The 19,542-nt window shown below is 39.3% G+C and overlaps 1 protein-coding gene across 3 annotated transcripts in view; it reads left to right on the top strand.

Annotated features, from left to right (window-relative positions):
• Positions 1-472: 472 nt before the first annotated feature.
• The window catches only part of prdm6 (PR domain containing 6), a 139,664-nt gene continuing 120,594 nt past the window's right edge, over positions 473-19,542 (top strand). For 2 of the 3 annotated variants that reach the window (XM_039620370.1, XM_039620372.1), the window contains exons 1-4: positions 473-590; positions 2,332-3,089; positions 15,114-15,262; positions 15,907-16,065. In XM_039620370.1, coding sequence (XP_039476304.1) covers positions 2,348-3,089; positions 15,114-15,262; positions 15,907-16,065 — 1,050 coding nt within the window. In that variant the 5' untranslated portion in view covers positions 473-590; positions 2,332-2,347. Of the gene's footprint in view, positions 591-739; positions 838-2,331; positions 3,090-15,113; positions 15,263-15,906; positions 16,066-19,542 lie in introns of those variants that run through there. The other variant, XM_039620371.1, reaches the window with a different exon arrangement.

Raw genomic sequence — 19,542 nt, 5'->3', positions numbered from 1 at the left:
AAGAAAAACTGCTTAGTTGTACAAACTCAATTTTTACCACACAAAGGTGTGCTAAACTCATTTACTACAAATCACCAGCAACCTTTGATAGATACATGAGAGAGGTTTGCATGCAGCCAGTGCTGCTTTCACCATATTGGCATTTGTTCATAGTGTCAATAAAGATCATTTGAATGAAGTGAAAAGAGTCCAGTCTGAAGCAAAGCACTGTAAAGAAGACATGAAAGAAATAAAAGGGGGGAAAGGAGGGAGATAGTAAAAACTGAGTGTTTGGAGAAAAAGGGGGATGGAGAAAAGAGAAGTGAGAGAGAAAGGATACGTGTGAATTTGAGGGAGAAGGAGAGAGAGAGACTATGGAGAAAAGCGGAGAGAGAGGAGGAGAGAGGATAAGTGAATGGAAGTGGAGAGAGAGGGGGTGGGAGAGAGAGACTCGTGTAGAACACTCTCCGGTAGTTTTGGCTCCGGAGACGCGCTGGACGCAGCGGACTGTCCCGGCTCCTCTCGATGATTCACCGCAGCCCGGAGGAAGGACAAACCTTCCACCGCTGCCCGGAAATCGGCGCCCAAGAGCCGCACACACTCTGATAACTGTAAGGCTTTGCTGCTTTGCCAACTTTCACGTTATAAAAAGAAAGGGAAAACATCAAAGGGAACTCCAAAGAAACCTATCGGAGCCTCTCCGCGTCTCTGCCCGCCGAGCGCTGCCTCTGCTTGGACTCGATCAGCACGCGAGATCGCCGAGCTTCCAGGGACTTATCCGGATCATCTGCTCGCTTATTCAGATGAAACTATTCATCACGAACTGGTTTACACTGTAAACTACTCGAAAGTGTGAACGTGAGTGCGTTAACGGCTTTTGTTGGCTTTTCTAACGCGGTTTTTTGCGCTCGGTGTGCGTAAAATCCGCGCTAAAACAAACCATCCGAGACAGAGACAGCGGAGCAGAGGAAGGAGGCAGAAGTCAGTTTATACTTGGTGTTTTATTGGTGTTCGAAGTTTATGTTCCAAACTGAGTGCTTTTATTTGGTTGGTGAGACTTAATTCGTCACGAGTTTTAAAAAGAACGTAGAAGAAAAAAATAAACTGCAAATAGACGCAAAAAAATTCAAATATAAGATCATTTTATTTTAAGTGACACAGAAGATTCTTTTATTTGTACATCGTTTACGTCTCCTCATTTCAGTGGACGTAATTATTTTCTCTTTTTAATATTCGCCAATATTCACCACTATAAAAACTCTGTTACTTTCTAATAATGTCTTCTTATGATGTGTAGAATCGTACCTCATTCTTATCATTGGAATTTAGATCTGCAGATTTTATTTTCTTTTTTTTAAACAAAAAACACACCAGAGTGGAATCCACCTTTGACATTCCTCTGCGAAAGGCTTCAGGTTGAACCAGTGGAGCATTTAAGACTGAACAAACTCATAAAGATCACCTAAAACATCTGAAGCATGACCGTCTCACTCTTTTTTAGTTATAAACACGGATATAAATTAAAATTTGGAATTTTGAATCCGATTTTATCCTTTTAAGCTTGTTTGAAGCCTAAAAAACACATTAGGGTGACTGAAAGGAGAGCAGAAGCCAGACTGTGAAACATATTTATTTGAGATTTGATTTGCAATCAAAGTTGTAGAAAAGTGAAACACCTGATTTGTATAGATTAAAAAACTCAGACTATATTTAATGTTGATAAATTGTCATTTTAAACTTTATACCTAAAACATTTCAGTGCAATTTGCACCATTTTACATTTACGATTTTTATAAAAAAGGAAAAAAGTAAAGAAAAAAAAACCATTATCGATCACCAGGCTGATGTTTAATGTGCTCACAAGTTTAACACAAATGTAATTTGGGATGAATCATCAGAAAAGAAATTGATTGAAACAAAACACTTTCTGGTAAATAAGTGTGAATCAGGTGTGATCTGTTGTAGATTTTGAAATGAGCAATGAGACGGAATTCTGCAGAAAAACAAATCAAGCAAACACATCCGTCATCATTTGAGTTTTGGGGTTGAGCTCTCTGTTAAGTCCCTGAAAACTGATTTATCTAAAAACGCAGTAACTTAAGGCACTGATTTTATCTTTTAAAAAGTCACAAATGTCTCACTAAAGTTGTTAAATATGTTTAAAAATTAATTAAACACAAAATTAAAAAATTGTCTGTAGTGAATCTGACACTTGTTGTATATCTCGTGTTTGAAGTGAACAAACTGGAGCCCCTGCATGTTCAGCGCTTCATGTTTTGACCACTTGAATGTTTCTCTGTGTTTTTTGATCCTGATGATTGATGCCGCTCTCTCTCTGATGTTTCCTCTCAGCAGACAGCGGACAGCCATGCTGAAGCCGGGCGACCCGAGCGGTTCGGCCTTCCTTAAGGTGGACCCGTCCTACCTGCAGCACTGGCAGCAGCTGTTCCCTCAGGCTCAGCTAAAAGCTCCTCTGGCTCCTCCACCGCCCCCACCTGACCGTCTCTCCATCCCTATAGACACCGTGCGCCCGTCCCGCCTGCATAGCCACCTCCTGGCTTCCACGCACTGCACTTCTTCCTCTTCTTCTTCCACGTCCTCCTCCTCAGCAGCTTCTTCTTCAGCAGCAGCAGCAGCAGCTGCAGCCGCAGCCGCAGCCGCAGCAGCGGCCCTTACTCCATCCACCTCCATCTCCATTTCCACCAACGCAGGGCTCTCCCAGCTGCCTGTGCCCCAGCAGATCGCACTTTTTGGGCAGGCATTGGCCCCAGTGTGCGCTGGACCTGGAGGTCCTGGAGGAGGAGGAGGAGGACCAGGAGGAGGCGGAGGAGGAGACCTAGTGGTGGTGGTCCCTCCAGAGAATCCGCAAGGGCTCAACCCAGCAGCTGGGCTCCTCCATCAGGCCAAAGAGCAGAGCTGCGGAGGGGTGGGGGTGGGAGTGGTGTCGTCCAGCGTGAAGAGCAGCAGCAGCGGAGGGAGCAGCGAGGAGGGCGGCAAAGGGACCGTGACGAGGTTCAAGCTGACGGCAGAGGAGCTGGACTACTATCTGTACGGACAGCAGAGGATGGAGATCATCCCGCTGAGCAACCACACGGGAGAGCTCAACAACCGTATGTACACACACACTGACACACACGCTTTATTTAGAGACGCAATCCTGTAATCTTCAGTTCTAACAATCCTTCTGTGGCGCTCAACCATGACCTTTGACCTTGTGGTGTACTCAGTGTTTAACTGTGAAGTACTTATAATCACACTGTAGTGTTTCTGTCGGGCTTAAAATCGTCTGCTCAGCGTTTCAGGTGTTTTAATCCTATAACTACAACTAAAATAACGTATTTTTAATAAAATGTTTAACCACTGAGTGTTGCTAATTATAAATTTTTATTTAAAAAAATAGCTTATTTCTATAATTTCTCAAGAATATTTATGTATTATTACTGCAAAAATTTCCTTTACTAGTTTTTGAAAAGTTATAACTAATCATTTTAAATTATTTTTTAAAATCTTAAAGATAAATTAACGCATAACATCTGCTCTTTTTGACCACAATAATTTTCTCTTTTGCTTCGTGGCGTTTCTTTCAAAATACACACATATGTGGCACGCCGCCAGCATCCGTTTCCACCTAAACAACCTCTTAAAATCAGTTATACACAATAACTAGGGGCCACGTGAAATTACGATAGTTTAAACAGACGATTCCCAATAAAATGATGTTTTTAAATCTCTTCCATCACTTGACATGTGATTCACATAATTTCAGATTTATTTGGTCATTAAAGTGCACTAAACTTGTAACTTGAGTTTATGAGCAAATCTAAAATGATTTAACTAATGTGAGATTTAATTTCACTCACTGCAGTTTTAAAGCGTGTCATGCAGCACTTGTGCGAGACGTTACAGTTGGTTTGACAGCTGCTGTGCTGGACAGTAGGAGCTGGAAGAAGAGGAGGGTGGTTGGCGTGTGGAGGGTCAGAGGTCAAAGGTCAGCAGCCTGGCCTGGGATCACGCTCTCAGACAGCAGCAGTCCTGCAGCTCACAGTTAATATTAACCAGAGTCCATTTGGATCTTATATTAAAATACAAACGCCTCTTTTCTCTGCACCTGTCGGCCTTCACGCACCATTTAAGGGTATTTATTAGAGTGCGCTGTCATTTCATTCCGGTCAAAGCTGCGGATTATTTCCCGAAAAGTAATAAAATTTTATATTAAAAATAGAAACATTTAGAGATTTTTTTTCTTAGTTTTATTTTTGTTTTAATGGTTTTTCACTTTTACTTTTTTGTGTTCTTCGAAAAAAGACAATCTTCATCCGCCTTAAAAACTGATATTTTTCACTCTAAAGCTGACTAAACTTCAGTTTCGATATCGGCTGTGAGTCCTCGCACACGTTTGCACTGATATCGGCGAGGCGCTGTCATGCGTAAAAGACGCACCAAAACGCCGGTTAAAATCTCGCCAGTCTGGCCTAGAGGTGCGTTTCTTCAGTGCCATCGGGGCGTCCCGTTAAAAGAAACACACACACACACGCGCGCGCACACACTTCCCGATGGAGGCTCGGCGCTGAAAACAGCCGCTGTGCACGTGGAGATTGATTTAAAGTTTCGGAAAGTTTGACATCTACCCCAGGAAATCACTTAAATACCCAGAAAAAGGCTTCTAATTTCATTTATATCAGTGATTCAGTTCTCTGTTGTGATGTACATTACCCTCTGAATATAATAAAACTTTCACCGAGTGAGTTAAATCCTGAACTGAACAGATTTGTTCAAGCGTAATTTAAGTTTTTCAAATCGCATTGTTTGCCATTAGTTTAACATTACAGTCAGAATTTATTTATTATTGTAATTTAATCATTTATTGTCCCGATTATTATTATTTTGCTATCGCGCAGTTTTATTTTAATGTCCTCACAACACTTCTAACATTTATGGAGGAATTTGTCGCTCACTGCTTTAAAAAAGGTCCGTTTTTGATTACTTTAATCTCCGACTTCAAGAACATTCCCATAACACAAAAAAAGGTGATTTTAAAGTGGCTGCACCGTGATCCATCTTAATTTCAGTCCAGACTTATTATTATCATCATCGTCATCTAACGGTTTAGTTTTCAATATTTCACATTTCGGATCTCATTGTTTTGTTTTGTTTTAAGTGTTCAGATCTTGCAGCAGAATAACGAGAACTTCATTTTATTTCTGTTTTGCTTTAAACGTTAAACTTCGTGCTGTCTGCTGCTGCAGCGTCACCGCTCTGTCTCGTTCTGCTGTAATAATCCTGTAATCTGGCGCTTTGGCGTCTGTGCCGTAACCTCGGGGTTCATCTCCGCCGCTTCTGCTTTCAGGCGTTATGGCAGCGATTCTAAACAGCACGCACAGATTGTGTGTGTGTGTGTGTGTGTGTGTGTGTGTGTGTGTGTGTGTGTGTGTGTGTGTGAGAGAGAGAGAGAGAGAGAGAGAGCGCGTATATTCCGCGGTGATAAAACGGACCATCAGCAGTAATCTGAGTCGATACGCGCCGGCAGGGCCGATGAGGGATGGAGGGACAAGCAGGAATTAATTGCCGTATATAGTTTTGTGTTTGTGGAGGGGAGAGAGAGGGAGAGAGTGAGAGAGAAGGAGGGGGGATCGATCCACCGGCCTACCGGCCCGCTATTTATCATCCCAACACGGTCGTATTGAGGTCTCCTGGGTGTGTGTGCGCGCGCGCGTGTGTGCTTGAGTGGGCGGAGTGGGGGTGTAGATAAAGCAGTCACATACGCACTCCTTCATGTGTCACTGTCCCAGCTCGATTATTAATTACACTAATAATAATGATAATAATAATAATAATAGTTAACTAATTAACTAAACTAATTATTATCCATTTACGTTTTTACCTATTTTATTTTTATTTAAGTGCAATAACTGCGAGTTATTTATCTTTCTTTGCTATGCTAACAGGTTCTGTCTGAATATTTATGGCACTGATTTTTCACGCTTTTTTAGGGCTCTTATGTCTTTAGGTACATATTTTCAAAAATGTATGATTGCTTTTCTCTCTCGCACTAACAACAAAATAAATGTAAAAAGCATCCACCAGCAGAATGCGGGACTGACTGAAGGTCTATAGCTCGCCATGTGTTGATACAGTTTAAAATAAATTAAGTTATTATTAAAATGATTGACTGCAATGATTTGTTGAGTGACATAAATTAAAGAAGGTCACTTGTTTTTTGTTGTTTTTTTTTCACTATTTTCTAATTGATTAGTCATAAAAAAAAATTTTCTCCAAAAGTTGAATGATTATTAAATTAAATAATTAGAATCAGAATCAGAATCAGAAAGACTTTATTTATCCCCAAGGGGCAATTAACATTAATTCATTATTAATTAATTATTAAAACAGTTTGAAGCTTTTGACGGATCCATCTTTGGTGTAACTCAAAGTCCAGCAACACTGGCGCCCACATTTGCCATTATGCCATGGAATAACCTCATTAGCCCATCACTTAGTCCACTTTTGTTACATGAGATTTCTGTTAAAAGCTTCTAACCCAGGATAAACATGACGATGCCTTTGTGACATTATTCAAGGTAGTTTTTAAGACTTTATAAAAATATTTTCCAAAGAGATTTTTTGTTTTGTTTTTTTCAACAGACTGAGTAAAACTACTTGTGGTGCGTAAACAGAGTTCTTTAAATGCTTCAAAATTTGTGAGTTTGTTAGATGACAAATCAAAATGTTCTCAAACATAGGGATTGTGACTCATTTGCATTTAAAAATCATAATGTTAGTATTCACAGATTCTTGGGTACTTTTAGATTACAAAATGATCAATAAATGAACAATTCTTCCATCTGTTGCTGCTATTACAAGCCAAAAATACAGATAAATCAAGCAGACTTACCTAACATGCTGGTGGATTAGCATACAATTAGTTCCTTTGGTTTATTGCCTTTTTAGTTATTAATTTAATACTCTGAAAATCAAATTAAATTCCAGCTATAGTTCCCCCAGTCCTTTAGATGTTTAAGTCATCTATGTTCACATCCGTTTTATGTGACTGAGCAAAAGTGGAAAAACAAACTGAAAGAAAACATAAAGAGGCTGGAATTTTATGTTCAATAAATACATACATAAATTTTCAAGCTTTATGTCGATTTCCCAACAGCAAAACGTATGGCTGGAAGTTATCAGCCAGCTGGGATGCATTCTGCTTTGATAGGAAACACAGATCAGTTCCTCCGAGTTACATCTGGAGTTAATACCAGCTGACAGTTTTACAGTAATTTAATAACGGCTGAACACACACACAGACCTCTGATTGCTTGTATGTTGGTTTTCAGCCTCTGTCAGTTTGTGTGGAGTCACTCAAAACAACTTTAGCACACAAACTATACTGTGTGACAGATATTAAATGCAAATCACGCTTTACTCTCTCTAACCGACAAGCTTGCAGGTCAAGTTGTTGTTTACTGTCTTTAAGTGTTAATGGGAGGCTTGAAATGAAATTCAAACCTTCTGTAAAGACGAGGAGCAAGCAGTACGTCACGTATGCTCTGTGCAAAACCAATTCTTGAAAAATCACATCCATAGAGTTCTGACTGATGCTGCGATCGCATTTTGAAGGCAGCATGCTGTGACTGCTGCCTGGATTATGTCTCATCTGGTTACATTGATGCAGGGAGAAGGATTCAGAATCCTGCATGTTAGTAAAAGATTGTGGTTTTCATTAAATATTTAAAATCTAAACATGTCATGGTTTGTTGACATGTTTAATATTAAACCATGACAGTATTTCCTGTGTTTGATATGTGTTTCCCCTACCAAAAAAACAAAAACCCCATCATATTACAGAGCTCCAGTTATTCTCTGTGTAAGAGCTGATGTTGCTCAGAAAGACCTCACAGAGCTGATTTTCCTGATTATGATCAATCGTAGAAATAAAGAGGGTTGAAAGATTTAAACCAGACCTGTCTTAGAAAATCATTTAAAGACCTTGATATTCTGCCATCGATGTAATTCAAGTGAAGAAAAATAAATAATTGCATTTATGAAATTTATAGTTACAGTACGGCAGTCAAGCCTGTTATGTTTAACATGTATGGACATAAAATGTAGACCTCCCAGACTGGACACCTCTGTCTTTTAAATGGTTTTGAGAAAAGAAAAATAAAAGAATCACAGAATGTGAATAGTTTTTATGTATATATTTTATGATTGTAGAAGCATTTTTATTTTTTTATTTTTTTAAAAGGAGAACCAAAAACAGGAAAAGGTTTTTCTACCTAACTGTGTTTTTAAGATGTCCACAATGATTTCTGACCACTACGAGGTGGAAGAACAAACTCAGGAATACTGAATATGTTACAGAAATATATATTTATTCAGTTATAAACCTCACTCTTTGGGCAAACGCTGACTTTGGAGTCTGAATTTGTCCCTAACACAGCAACAACTATTAGTTTTTAACTGGACTCTGCCTCTACCAAAGGACATGATAAAAAGCTGGAAGTCTTTTACTTTAATAATCTAAAGGATTATTTTACATAAACAGATTAAAGCTGCATCAAGTGAATTGTGCTATATGCATCATTTAAATGTTGTTATGAAGTAGTCATATTTTAATTTCATATTTTGGAGACTTTTTCTTCAAAAACAAACAAGAGGCATGCAAATTTGACTGAAAATAAATCATTTTATTTTAATAGGTTCTAAGCTTCAATCCAGTATATACCTAAATAAGATGTAAACTTCTCATTTTATAAATAACTTAATAAAAATTATGTATAATAATAAGATAAAGAAAGTTATAATACACATTAAAAACAAAATTAACTGTTGACTCACCCTCTGTTTTCTTAATGTTAGTGAAATATGTATTTAAATTTCTTTTATTGTAACATGGGCATGTTTATTTTTTAATTTTTAAATACACCACCTTATGACCACTAGCAGCTGTATTTTTCCATCTAGCCAACAGTAGTTTAAAAATCTCTGTTATGAGATTGTCCGGGCTAAGACAAACGGCTGTACAGTCAATACAGGTCGGTGCGTGAAATAGCATTAGCTCGTAAATTAGCACACCTGCTTACCCAAAATATGATCACTTCCGGCTTAAAAAACAAGATGGTGGTGGAGACAACGTTAGTGTAGCTTCATATGCAAAGTTTGGAAACTAATAGGTGATGTCACAGTGAATGCATCCACCTCTTATATACCATCTAGACAATTAAGACAAACTATTACACACTCAATGTAATGTATGCCTTTGTTTTAAGAAGGTATTTCTGGCTTTACATTAAAGATGCTGCAAAAGTTTGATGTAATAGATTAAAGCTGCACCATTTCATTTATGACCACTAGGAGGCAGAAGACTCACAACAAACTCCACATGACAGTTGTTATAGCTTAAAACAAAAGTGTTTTACACGTGTAACAGCAGACGTGAGAAAACAACAGAATTTATTTTTGTGTCCGCTTAATATCTATAGTCTCAAAGCAAAATCCTGAGAGAAATATCTGCGTCTATAACCACTTCCTTCTCATCTAAAGAGGATAACTGAGAGCTAAAAAGTGTATCAGTATTGTTCTGGTTGTAGAAGAAGTAAGTGGAAGCCTCACTGTGTGGTCCCATCTCCTCCGGACTCACAGCTGTGCTATTAACATGCACAGCTGTTATCAAATGTGATGATTTTGCCAAAGAGAAGTCACCGAAACTCAGATTTCTTGCTCTTTGATGCTTGTAATGGCAGAAAGTCAGGAAATAACACAAGTGTATATTACTCTTACAGTTATTGTTGAAGATCAGAGTGACATAAGAAAAACTGTGGAGACTGAAAGAGGCACCTTAAAGTTTCAAAACATGAAAATGCTTGTTACTAAGACGTAAATGAAGCAGATTAATAACTCGGCATGGAGTTTAAAGAGATAATAAAGAGATAAGAGATATCAAAGTCAAACACACTTATTAAAAAATCTGTTTTATGAGAACAAAACACTTCATAAAGCAGCAGAATAAGAAGTGCCTGTAGCCATTTTCACTGGAAGGAGCTCGGGGATCAGAGGCAGAGCGGAGCTGTCTAAACACTGGCGATGGATGCAACAGAATACTGAGGTTGAATGATGGGCAGCAAGGAGAGCATGCCATAACAAGTTCACAGCCAGTTCATCAGTCTGGAAGAGAGGAAGAGAGGCGCGAAGGATAGAGAAGAAACAGAAGATATGTTCACCAATGACACTTTTACAGATTTAAGTCTGCTCCTGTATGCAGTGAATTAGCAGCAGTATCAGACGTAGTCTCAGTACTGATAACAACACAGTCTAATTTAAGGGGGATGTGTGTTCTTGGACTCTATTAGAGTAGCTTTGCAATTTAAAATAAACAATCTTTATCTCATTCTGGACCTTGGCGCATCTGGTGATATTATCACCAATCATCTGTCAAGACAAACAATTTTAGCTCCTCCCCCTTTCAGCTAACTTTCTTCTGACTGGGTCACGTTCATAAACACAAGGTCTTACGGTCAAGGGGCTTTAGTGTCTGACTTGACATATTGGGGATAGCTTCATGTCATCATACAGAACTGAGCCTTCAGAGCAGTCTGAAGTCTGAGCTTTTGGCTTACAAGGATATTCACACATATTCTGACCGCATTATATCTTTGTCACATTTAATATGAGCATACATCTTTGTGTGTGTTGCATACAGTCGTGTGAAAAAGACATGCAGTCGTGAAAACCTCAGCACGCCTCATGAATACGTAGCTTGTAGAACCACATTTACTGGCAATAACTTGTAGTACTATTTTCCCATATGACTTTATCAGTATTCACATCATTGTGGAGCAATGGCCCAACTTTTTGCTTTCATTCATTGTGGGCATTTGCTTATGACAGTCCCTTCACATCCTTTCATTCAGCCAGTCTGCTGTAGACTTGCTGCTGTGCTTAGGATGAAGCACAGCAATCCTAATTTCCTAATTTCTTTAGCTCTCAGACAGATGGCCTCATATTTGACTTTGGAGTACTTTGATACTCAACGACTGCAGCGTCAAACGATCCAAAATCCTCACCCCTCCACCATCTTGCTTGACAGTCGGTATTCAGTGTTAGCGCTGTTATGCTTTGTTTAATTTTCTTCAAATGTGGAACTGTGCATCTCCACAATGGTCTTGGCTGTCCAAAAAGGATTGGTTCTAGTGTGTTCACACACAGCATATCCTGTAATATTTAGCATAAAAAAAATTAAAATCATAGTTTTATTACTTTTTATGTATAATTAGATTTGACTAGTATACGTTACAACAGGATTGAGATTTGTTTTGTGTTTAAGAATCAATTATAAAGTTACTTACATATAAAAGTATGTGTTAATGATAAGTAATAGGAAAAAAGATTGTATACATAAGACACAATTATAGCAGATAAAAGTAGTGCCAGTAGTGTTATTAGTTTCCCTACCATCTTGGTATAAAGCTGAATTGTTTCTGTAAAGAAGGTTTGCAGTTCATAGATTCAGAAACCACAGTCTCTTCTCTTTCAGCGTGTATACACACATGTCAGGAATCCATCAGCTCCTCTGAGGGGTTAACTGATAACCTGGCTCATAGTTTGTTTGATCTCTGTTTGATGGAGATGTTTGGGATGAAACTTGTATGTTTCAGTTAACATGTAAATATGCTTTACATTTGTTCTTTCAGTGTCGAAGCAGAAGGTCCAGTGATTTGATGTGTTTTGACAGATTCGTCGGTAAAATGTGGCTTCAGATAGAAACATCCAATGTAGCATAAACATATTAATTTCTTGGCATTACAGTAGTTTTATTATATGTATTAGGTTTTCTTATTTTTATTTATTCTTAAAGATATCAACAGTCATGCAGGACTAACAGCTTGCAAAGATGACATAAGGCCTGTTCAGCCAAAGCATTGTTGTTTTATTGTTGTGGTTTCTCTTATGATGTTTTTATTCCAGAAACCACACACACACACACACACACACACACACACACACACACACACACACACACACACACGAAATATAAATCTGGGTAACTTCAATTTAAGTACAACAAACCTCTGAAGGATCCTCTCACGTGCTTAAACTGGAACACCACAAACTTGAGTGATATTCATCATCAGATTTAGATGATCACAAGCTTGAATCAGGAGATTGCCTCAAACTCTTTGTTTTTCTAGCAGTCAGATGTAGCACCAACAATGGTGGCCAGATATTTTTAGGTTTCATGTATTTTTATAACTGAGTCAGTTTCAGGGAGAATGTGTGCATTTTAGCTGCATTTAACGAAAAGTGGAATTTGTGCATCTAACAGGCCTGGTTTGGTTTCAGCACCCAGGCTTGGGCCCGTGCACCCCAGTGGATTTATGTCTGCTTCTGTCTCCGGAACTTTTTGCGTGTTTAAAGCAAGGAATAAACTCTGGGTCTGAAAACGAGGAAGTGGCAGAAGCTGCAGTTCCTAGAATGGCCACTGGAGGCTCGCTCTAAAAGCGAGTTGATCTCCACAGATTCACATTAAAAAAGACTGAAAAATAATATAATTGATGTACAACGAGTAAATTTATAATATTTTATTAGCCTATTGTTTAGATAGTTTACCCCCTGGGCATCTCCTAGGTGAGGTGTTTCAGGCATGTCCTAGGAGGACACCTCGGAGCAGACCCTTATATCTATTGCTCGCAAAGGTAGCACTTCTGTATCCCCATGGAAGAGCTGAAGGAGGTGGTTGGGGATCTAGGCATCTCTGCTTAGACTGTTGCCCTGTGGCTTGATAAGTAGTAGAAGATGAGATGGATGGATGGATGGATGGATGGATGGATGGATGGATGGATGGATGGATGGATGGATGGGTTTGTGTGTCTCCCATGCCCTCTCAGGCAACAGCTTGCATAACTGTTAACTCAACTCTCCGTCCTCTCTTTCACTAACACTATGAAGGGAGCTGAAATTTAAAATAAATTGAACCAGAGAGTGACATCACAGCGGCCATGTCCAACTCTTATATATAGAATTTGACTCTCACTCTGTATGTATTTTCTGTTCTCCTAAATTAGGTAACAGTGCTCACATTTGTGTTTCCTTTTGGTACTTTTTTTGTCTTTGGGGTCTTCAAGATCATGTTTGTAATTTGCTTCTTTCGTGTTCCAGGTGAAGACCAGAGCCCTCCAGTCCCGGGCCTCTGGGCCTGCGACTCAAGGCTTTTTTCAGCCTTCCAGATCTCTTTGTACCCTAAAAAAATCAAGATGCTTTTCTTTTTTTCTTTTATTCCATATGTCTTCTTAGCGTTCAGTATTTCTTTGGGTAAAAGTTTAAACATCCACACGCCCCCTGCCTCCTCACACGCTGATGAAGACATACTCTATGTGCAAACATTAGCTGCTGCACCTTATTAAAATCCTCTCATTTTTCCATGCACTCTAGATGTAATCTTTCTTCTCCCTGCTTCAGTTATTCTGTTTGTCAAGGCTCCACTTTGAGCTTTTGTTGGCTCATGTGTCGGGACTCCTACACACACATATGTATTTACTTAGTTATTTCTTTTGTTTTCTTTGGTTTGTTTGTTTACCCACATGAATGAAGCAGTCATGAGGGAAATATCTTAAGTGGCTGCTCTGTGGTGTTTCTTTACTTTTACCCCTGAGCTGAAATAAAAGTGACGTTTTTATTTTATCTCGTTTAATAAGTGAAGGATCCTGGAGAATTTTTCCCATTTACTCGACCGTGACCCAGAGTTACATTTTTTGCTTTATAAATGACCATAATATGGTTTAATTAACTTCAATCCATCATGGTGTAAAAGCAGCCGTCAGTCGATCAAATGACGGATATTTAATTTTGGAAAAGACAGAAGAAAAACAACATTAACATCCTGTTCCTCTCAGCCGCTCTGCTCTGTGGGAGTTTTCTGCGCAGATAATAATCTCTCATTATGTTGCTACAGTCAATTAACATCCATTACTGTCAGACTGCATCTCTGAGTAGATGTTGACACTTGCTAACTCCCAGCAATACGCTCCTTGCCACATTTAACCTGGAAAAACACAGAGGAGAGGACTTTTTTCCCTCATTTGGACTTCATCAGGGCTACTGCTTTTTATTCCTCTTTTGCTTTTTCTTCAGTTTCAGTTTTTCATTCAGTCTGAAGGATTAACCACTGCTTGGAAAGATTTAATCATTCGTACCTCAATTTTGACTCTAAAACTGCGATGAAGTAACAGATCTCTTCATGAAGTGTGTTTATTTACTGTTACATAAAGATTCCAGATTAGATTTGCAATGACTGCTTTGTGGATTTTCTTCCAGTCATACAGTTACAAGTAAAAATACAAAACGATATGTCAGTTTTTCATCCACTTACATCATAATGAACTGCAATTTGGAGGTTTGGAACTTAATGTGTGTGCTAAGGGGATTTTTTTAAATAGCTGGTAATTAATAAAGAATTTATATCAGTACAAAATCTGTATAACTGTGCCAGCATTCAATCACATTTCCAGTTAAAACTTTTTAATTGGTGTTTTCAAAATGGAATTTGCAGGTTTTTAATGGAATTCTACATAAACAACCCAAATGGATAAAATGCATTCATACAGTTATTAAATCAGAAGGTTCACATAGAAATTGGATTTTGAGATTTTCTTATGCTATCAATAAATTTTGAAAGGAATTCCAGGGAACTTCCTAGATTTTCAAAATAAATTATCTCTTTTCAACAATAAATAATAAACGCTAGAAAACTGCAAAACATTAAAATATTAATTTTAAAGAGTGAGTGAGCACAAGTGAGTTTATCTTCAGTGAGAAATAATTTTGACATTGTGTGCCAAAAGCAACACATTTTTCATGCTCTTGTATTAATTAAAAATCTGGAAACACAAGTTGTTTCCAGCACAAGGTTAATCTCCAAATGAAGACACATGTGTAAACACTTGCCTGGAATAAAGTCCCACCCATAACAACACACCAGTTTCAGTGAAAATTGAAAGCCTGCAGCCAGGACCTAAACAACACTTTTTGCCTTTTTAAAAATGAGTTTCATCATATTTAAAACAAATGTCTTCAGTTATGTTATGTTGTTTTGTTTTCAGTTTTCCATCTGCTGGTGTTAAAAAGTCTCTCTTCCTTGCCAGGTTGTGACATGTGTGCAGACAACAGGAACGGTGAGTGTCCGATGCACGGCCCTCTTCACTCTCTGCGCCGGCTCGTCGGCACCAGCAGCACGGCAGCATCTGTCACCCTACCAGACATCCCCGATTGGCTGAGAGACCTGCCCAGAGAGGTGACCCCCACTTCCTAAATACAGCCTCTAACTAAAAACAGTTTGGTTCAGAGCAAGTAAAATCCCCCTTTCTTCTCTGATATTTGAGTGGTTCATTATTTGTTGAAAAATACTTAAATTGAATGTAGTGCCTGCAAAACTATGTAATAATAAGAATATAAATGTACACCACTGTAATATCTTTATCTACCAATTGCTCTCTACCTTCATCATGGCTACCTCTGCTTTGTATCCGGGTGAAGTCCATTCATCTCTCCTTCCTGACATTTAATTGGTCCAAGCCCGAGGAATGCTTATTTTTTATTGGCCACACACAATGTCAATCACAGTAACTGGGCTCAAACAGGTGTGGGTCATTTTGGTTGATGAACTGAGGTGTCAGTGGTGGAAAATATGCATTAGTAAAATAACACACAGTCAATGCAAAAACTACACAATAGATAAATAAATAAAACTATACAAATACAGTTAAACTAGTACTTCCACTGGGTGATATATGTCTGATAAGTAGGCTGCTGTAAGACCATGATATGATAAATCACAGCTACAGTTTGTAAGTAAATTCTTCTACAGAACAAACTACACGTCTCACCTTTAGCTGACTGCAGCTGCTGGTGTCACGTTGTTTTGACCTCTGTGTGCAGGTGTGTCTGTGCACCAGCACAGTTCCTGGTCTGGGTTACGGGATCTGTGCAGCTCAGAGGATCCCTCAGGGAACCTGGATTGGCCCGTTTCAAGGAGTCCCCCTGATGCTGGAAAAAGCGCAGTCTGGAGTGGTCAGGAACACCCGACACCTGTGGGAGGTAAGGAGGGGAGAGCTTTATATCTATGCGTGCACCCACGATTGACTCATGGCTTTGTGCATTTGTGCAATAAGTGTCATTAAATCCTTCCAAAAAGATTCATGGCTGCTACGATGCACAGGAATCAAAATACATACGGGGAAGACTAATTATTTTTGGCTGGTAAAGACACATTTTGAAATGTATCTTTGAACTGAGATCAATAACATTATCGGGGTTGCTTAATTACCCGGGAATTAATGGTGCAGTTTTACAGGTGGTTAGCTCATTAAATCGAGTTTTAGCAGTGCAGTGAGGAAATGGAAAAACAACAAGCAGCTAGCTAGATGCTGGAGGTACTCTTAGGTTATACTTGCATCCTGACATACATATGAAAAAACCATGAAACCGTAGTCAAGTGTCTGTTATATGTTCTTCATGTGCACTTGGAGTCTGCTTGGATGATGTATGAGCAATTGGTGAATTAAAGCGTAGTGTGTTGTGGACATTGGAGAGCACATGGATGTCCTCATGGAGCCTCATGTTTATCTGTGACTATAACACTGGTTTTAGTATCACAACCATCGCATTATCAATGTTATCACATGATGGAAGGATATAGAAGGGGGTTATGTTATGTGCGTTTTAGCGTTAGGATGTCTACAAATTGAATTCTCTCTCTCTTTCTGTACTTTGTATATCTGGAAAGACTCAGCTGGATTTTAAAAGAGAGTTTCTGTGTGCTCGAACACACGTCAGTCACATATTTTGAAATGATTGCATGAGGACCAGACTTCCTTTTGTTAAAATGTTAAATTAACTAACTTGAATTGTTAGACCCATTCATTTATTTTAGGCTTCTCATTCAGGACGCCAGCAGTAATTGTATTATTTGCATCATTTGGAGTTCCTCTTGTGTTCTGCAGGGGAAATAAAAATGATAGTAATACAACAAATAATAGGTTTTTAAATTTCATCCTGTTCTCGCTTTTTGCATTTAGTTGTGTGTCTGCCTGTTTGTGTGGATTTTTTTCTGTGCGTGTGTGCTTGTGGTCAGCGTCATGTCACCTCTCAGTCCATTGATCAGAGCAGATTGTATTTACATACAGTGGCAGGAGAAAGTCAATGTGGCAGTTATAAACAGCTGCATTAGCATTAGAGAGAGCGAGGGAGGGTGGACTGAGGCATGCAGGGAGACACAGAGATAGATGAGTCCCGTGTGGCCGAGCTGGTAAAGGTCAGTCAGACGTCGGTTGACCGGACATCAGTCTCTCTGCTGTTGACCGCAGTGGGACAGGAGGTGGAGGAGGAGGACGTGGGTGGAGAGGGGCTTCTGGTTGTGGTGGTGGGAGGCTGTAGAGGATCACAGGTCAGAGGTTAGGGGGCAGAGAAGACATGATCAGCCAAGTCCGGCAGGAGCACCAGGTTTTTGCTTGGGGGACAAAAAGAACATGAAAGTGATGAAGATTAAACTGACGACATGTTTTTATGAGTTTATCTGATGTAGACAATCACTGAGCAGATTTTACTTTTATATGTTAATTCCTGCTGAACTCAATGTGAAGCTGCAGTTAAATCGGTTGTGCCCAACAGTATGACCTGCAAGAGCTAATCTGCCAAGTGACAGAGAGCAGTTACTGTTTATAAGCACAACTGTTGTCATTTATTTATGACCACCATGTCTGCAGGTCATTTTCTAACCCATTTCTACTCCTCCTCCACTTTTACATGCTATGCTTTTGGTAGAGCTTTGCAAACCCATGTCTGCATGTTGTAGCTGTTTATCGTCACCAGGGGGCAGTTTCATAAATATGTGAACTACTCTATTTCAACAATTGGATGCCATCACTTCCTGTTGGGTAGTTACATGCTTTTTAGAGGACTGTAAACAAGTGTATCTTTGTACTCAGCGCGCCATCGAATGTCTTTGTGAATCTATGCCAAGGCAGAAACATAATATCAATATCATATCTGTTGTCGCTGATGCCTGGGCTGGTCTGGTGTGTGGAGTTATACACTTCTGTGATCAGGTAAAGATTGTGGAGACTTCAAGAGTTTCTTTTTGTCCCGATGTGCAGCATGAATAATGAACACAGGTGATTTTAAAGAGTTAGTTTGAATGGTCCCGTTCTAGATGGATATTAAGGCTAATTAAAACTGACAATCTGAGACAATTTGCCTATTTAAAATGAAATCTATAACACAAAGTGTAGAAACCGAATATTCTGGCGCTAAGCTGTAAGAATATCATGGATGTAATTTTTGTTTTGCTGCTGCAGTTCATTATTTGGACCTGGCACAAACTCTCAGTGACCCTCCATGGGGTCTGAAACCAGCTTTTTAAACTCACTAACCCTGAAGAAATTGGTCTGGTCAGATAACCCAGCTCTAACCATCGGCAGATTACCGGCTGCCAGGCTACGACTGGCCATTAGGCCTATTGATGAAGGAGCTTTACACACAGATTCCATTAAAACTCACTGGTTGTTAAACTCACTTATTGACGCCTCCCAAAACAGGAAGAGATGTTTGTCCTATAGCCAATCAGGGAGCTGGTGTCATGTTGTCCATGGCATCCTAGAAGGGCCGGTTTTAATTAAGACACTTACCGTTACGTCTGAGTGGAACAGCGGAGGGTTTTCTGGAGCGGCAGTATTTTACTGCTCGACAAATCGATCCCCTCCGAGGCAGAGCTCAGTGCTGGAGTCCAACTTTATGGTGGAATAATTCTTGAACTATCTGACCGGCAGCTTCATCACTCCCTACTCCAGCACCGTGGCAGAGAAGTCAGGAGGAGAGCGCTAAAACCCAACTTTATCTTGATGTAAATGTAATTTTTGTAATAAAGTTTAGTTTAGGGCTACATTGATGAGTTAATCAATTAAGTAAAATAAATACTGAGTAGTTTAAGCAGTTCCCGCAGTCCAGTTTCTCTAATTTCTTACCTTGAGGTTTCTGAAAATGCTGATTCACTGATTTATGCTATTATAGATAAATAGATTAAAAAATATATTCAGCGAGTTAATGAAAACTTCACAAAGTTCTTTCTGCTTGTTGGATGGAAAAAGTGAAAAGGGAGGAAGGAGGCAGATGGAGGTGAAAAGGTGTCGCAGATAAATATAACAAAATAAAACCAGTACCGGTACCAAAAAAAAGACACATGGGAAAAGACCCAGTGAAACCCAGTTAACGATAAAAACAATAAAAAAAATAATGATAAAAACCGATAAGAACCCTGAAAACCATAAATTTCACACCCGAGCCTCAACTCACACGGCCCAGTACCGAATGACTCACGGACCGGTACTCACGGACCTGGACCGGTCCGTGGTCCGGGGGTTGGGGACCGCTGCTATAAGTGATGGAAAAGCACAGAGAAATGAAGAAAGGCGAGAAGGAAGGAAGGCAGGAGGTGGGGGAAGGATAAATAAAGTGTACAAAGAAGATGGAAAAGGAAAGGAAGGGATAATGAAAGGTGTGAAGCTGATGGGAAAAGGA

This window comes from Oreochromis aureus, linkage group 12, assembly GCF_013358895.1.
Source record: "Oreochromis aureus strain Israel breed Guangdong linkage group 12, ZZ_aureus, whole genome shotgun sequence".
Lineage (NCBI taxonomy): Eukaryota > Metazoa > Chordata > Actinopteri > Cichliformes > Cichlidae > Oreochromis > Oreochromis aureus.
This window is presented reverse-complemented; position numbering and strand designations above follow the sequence as displayed.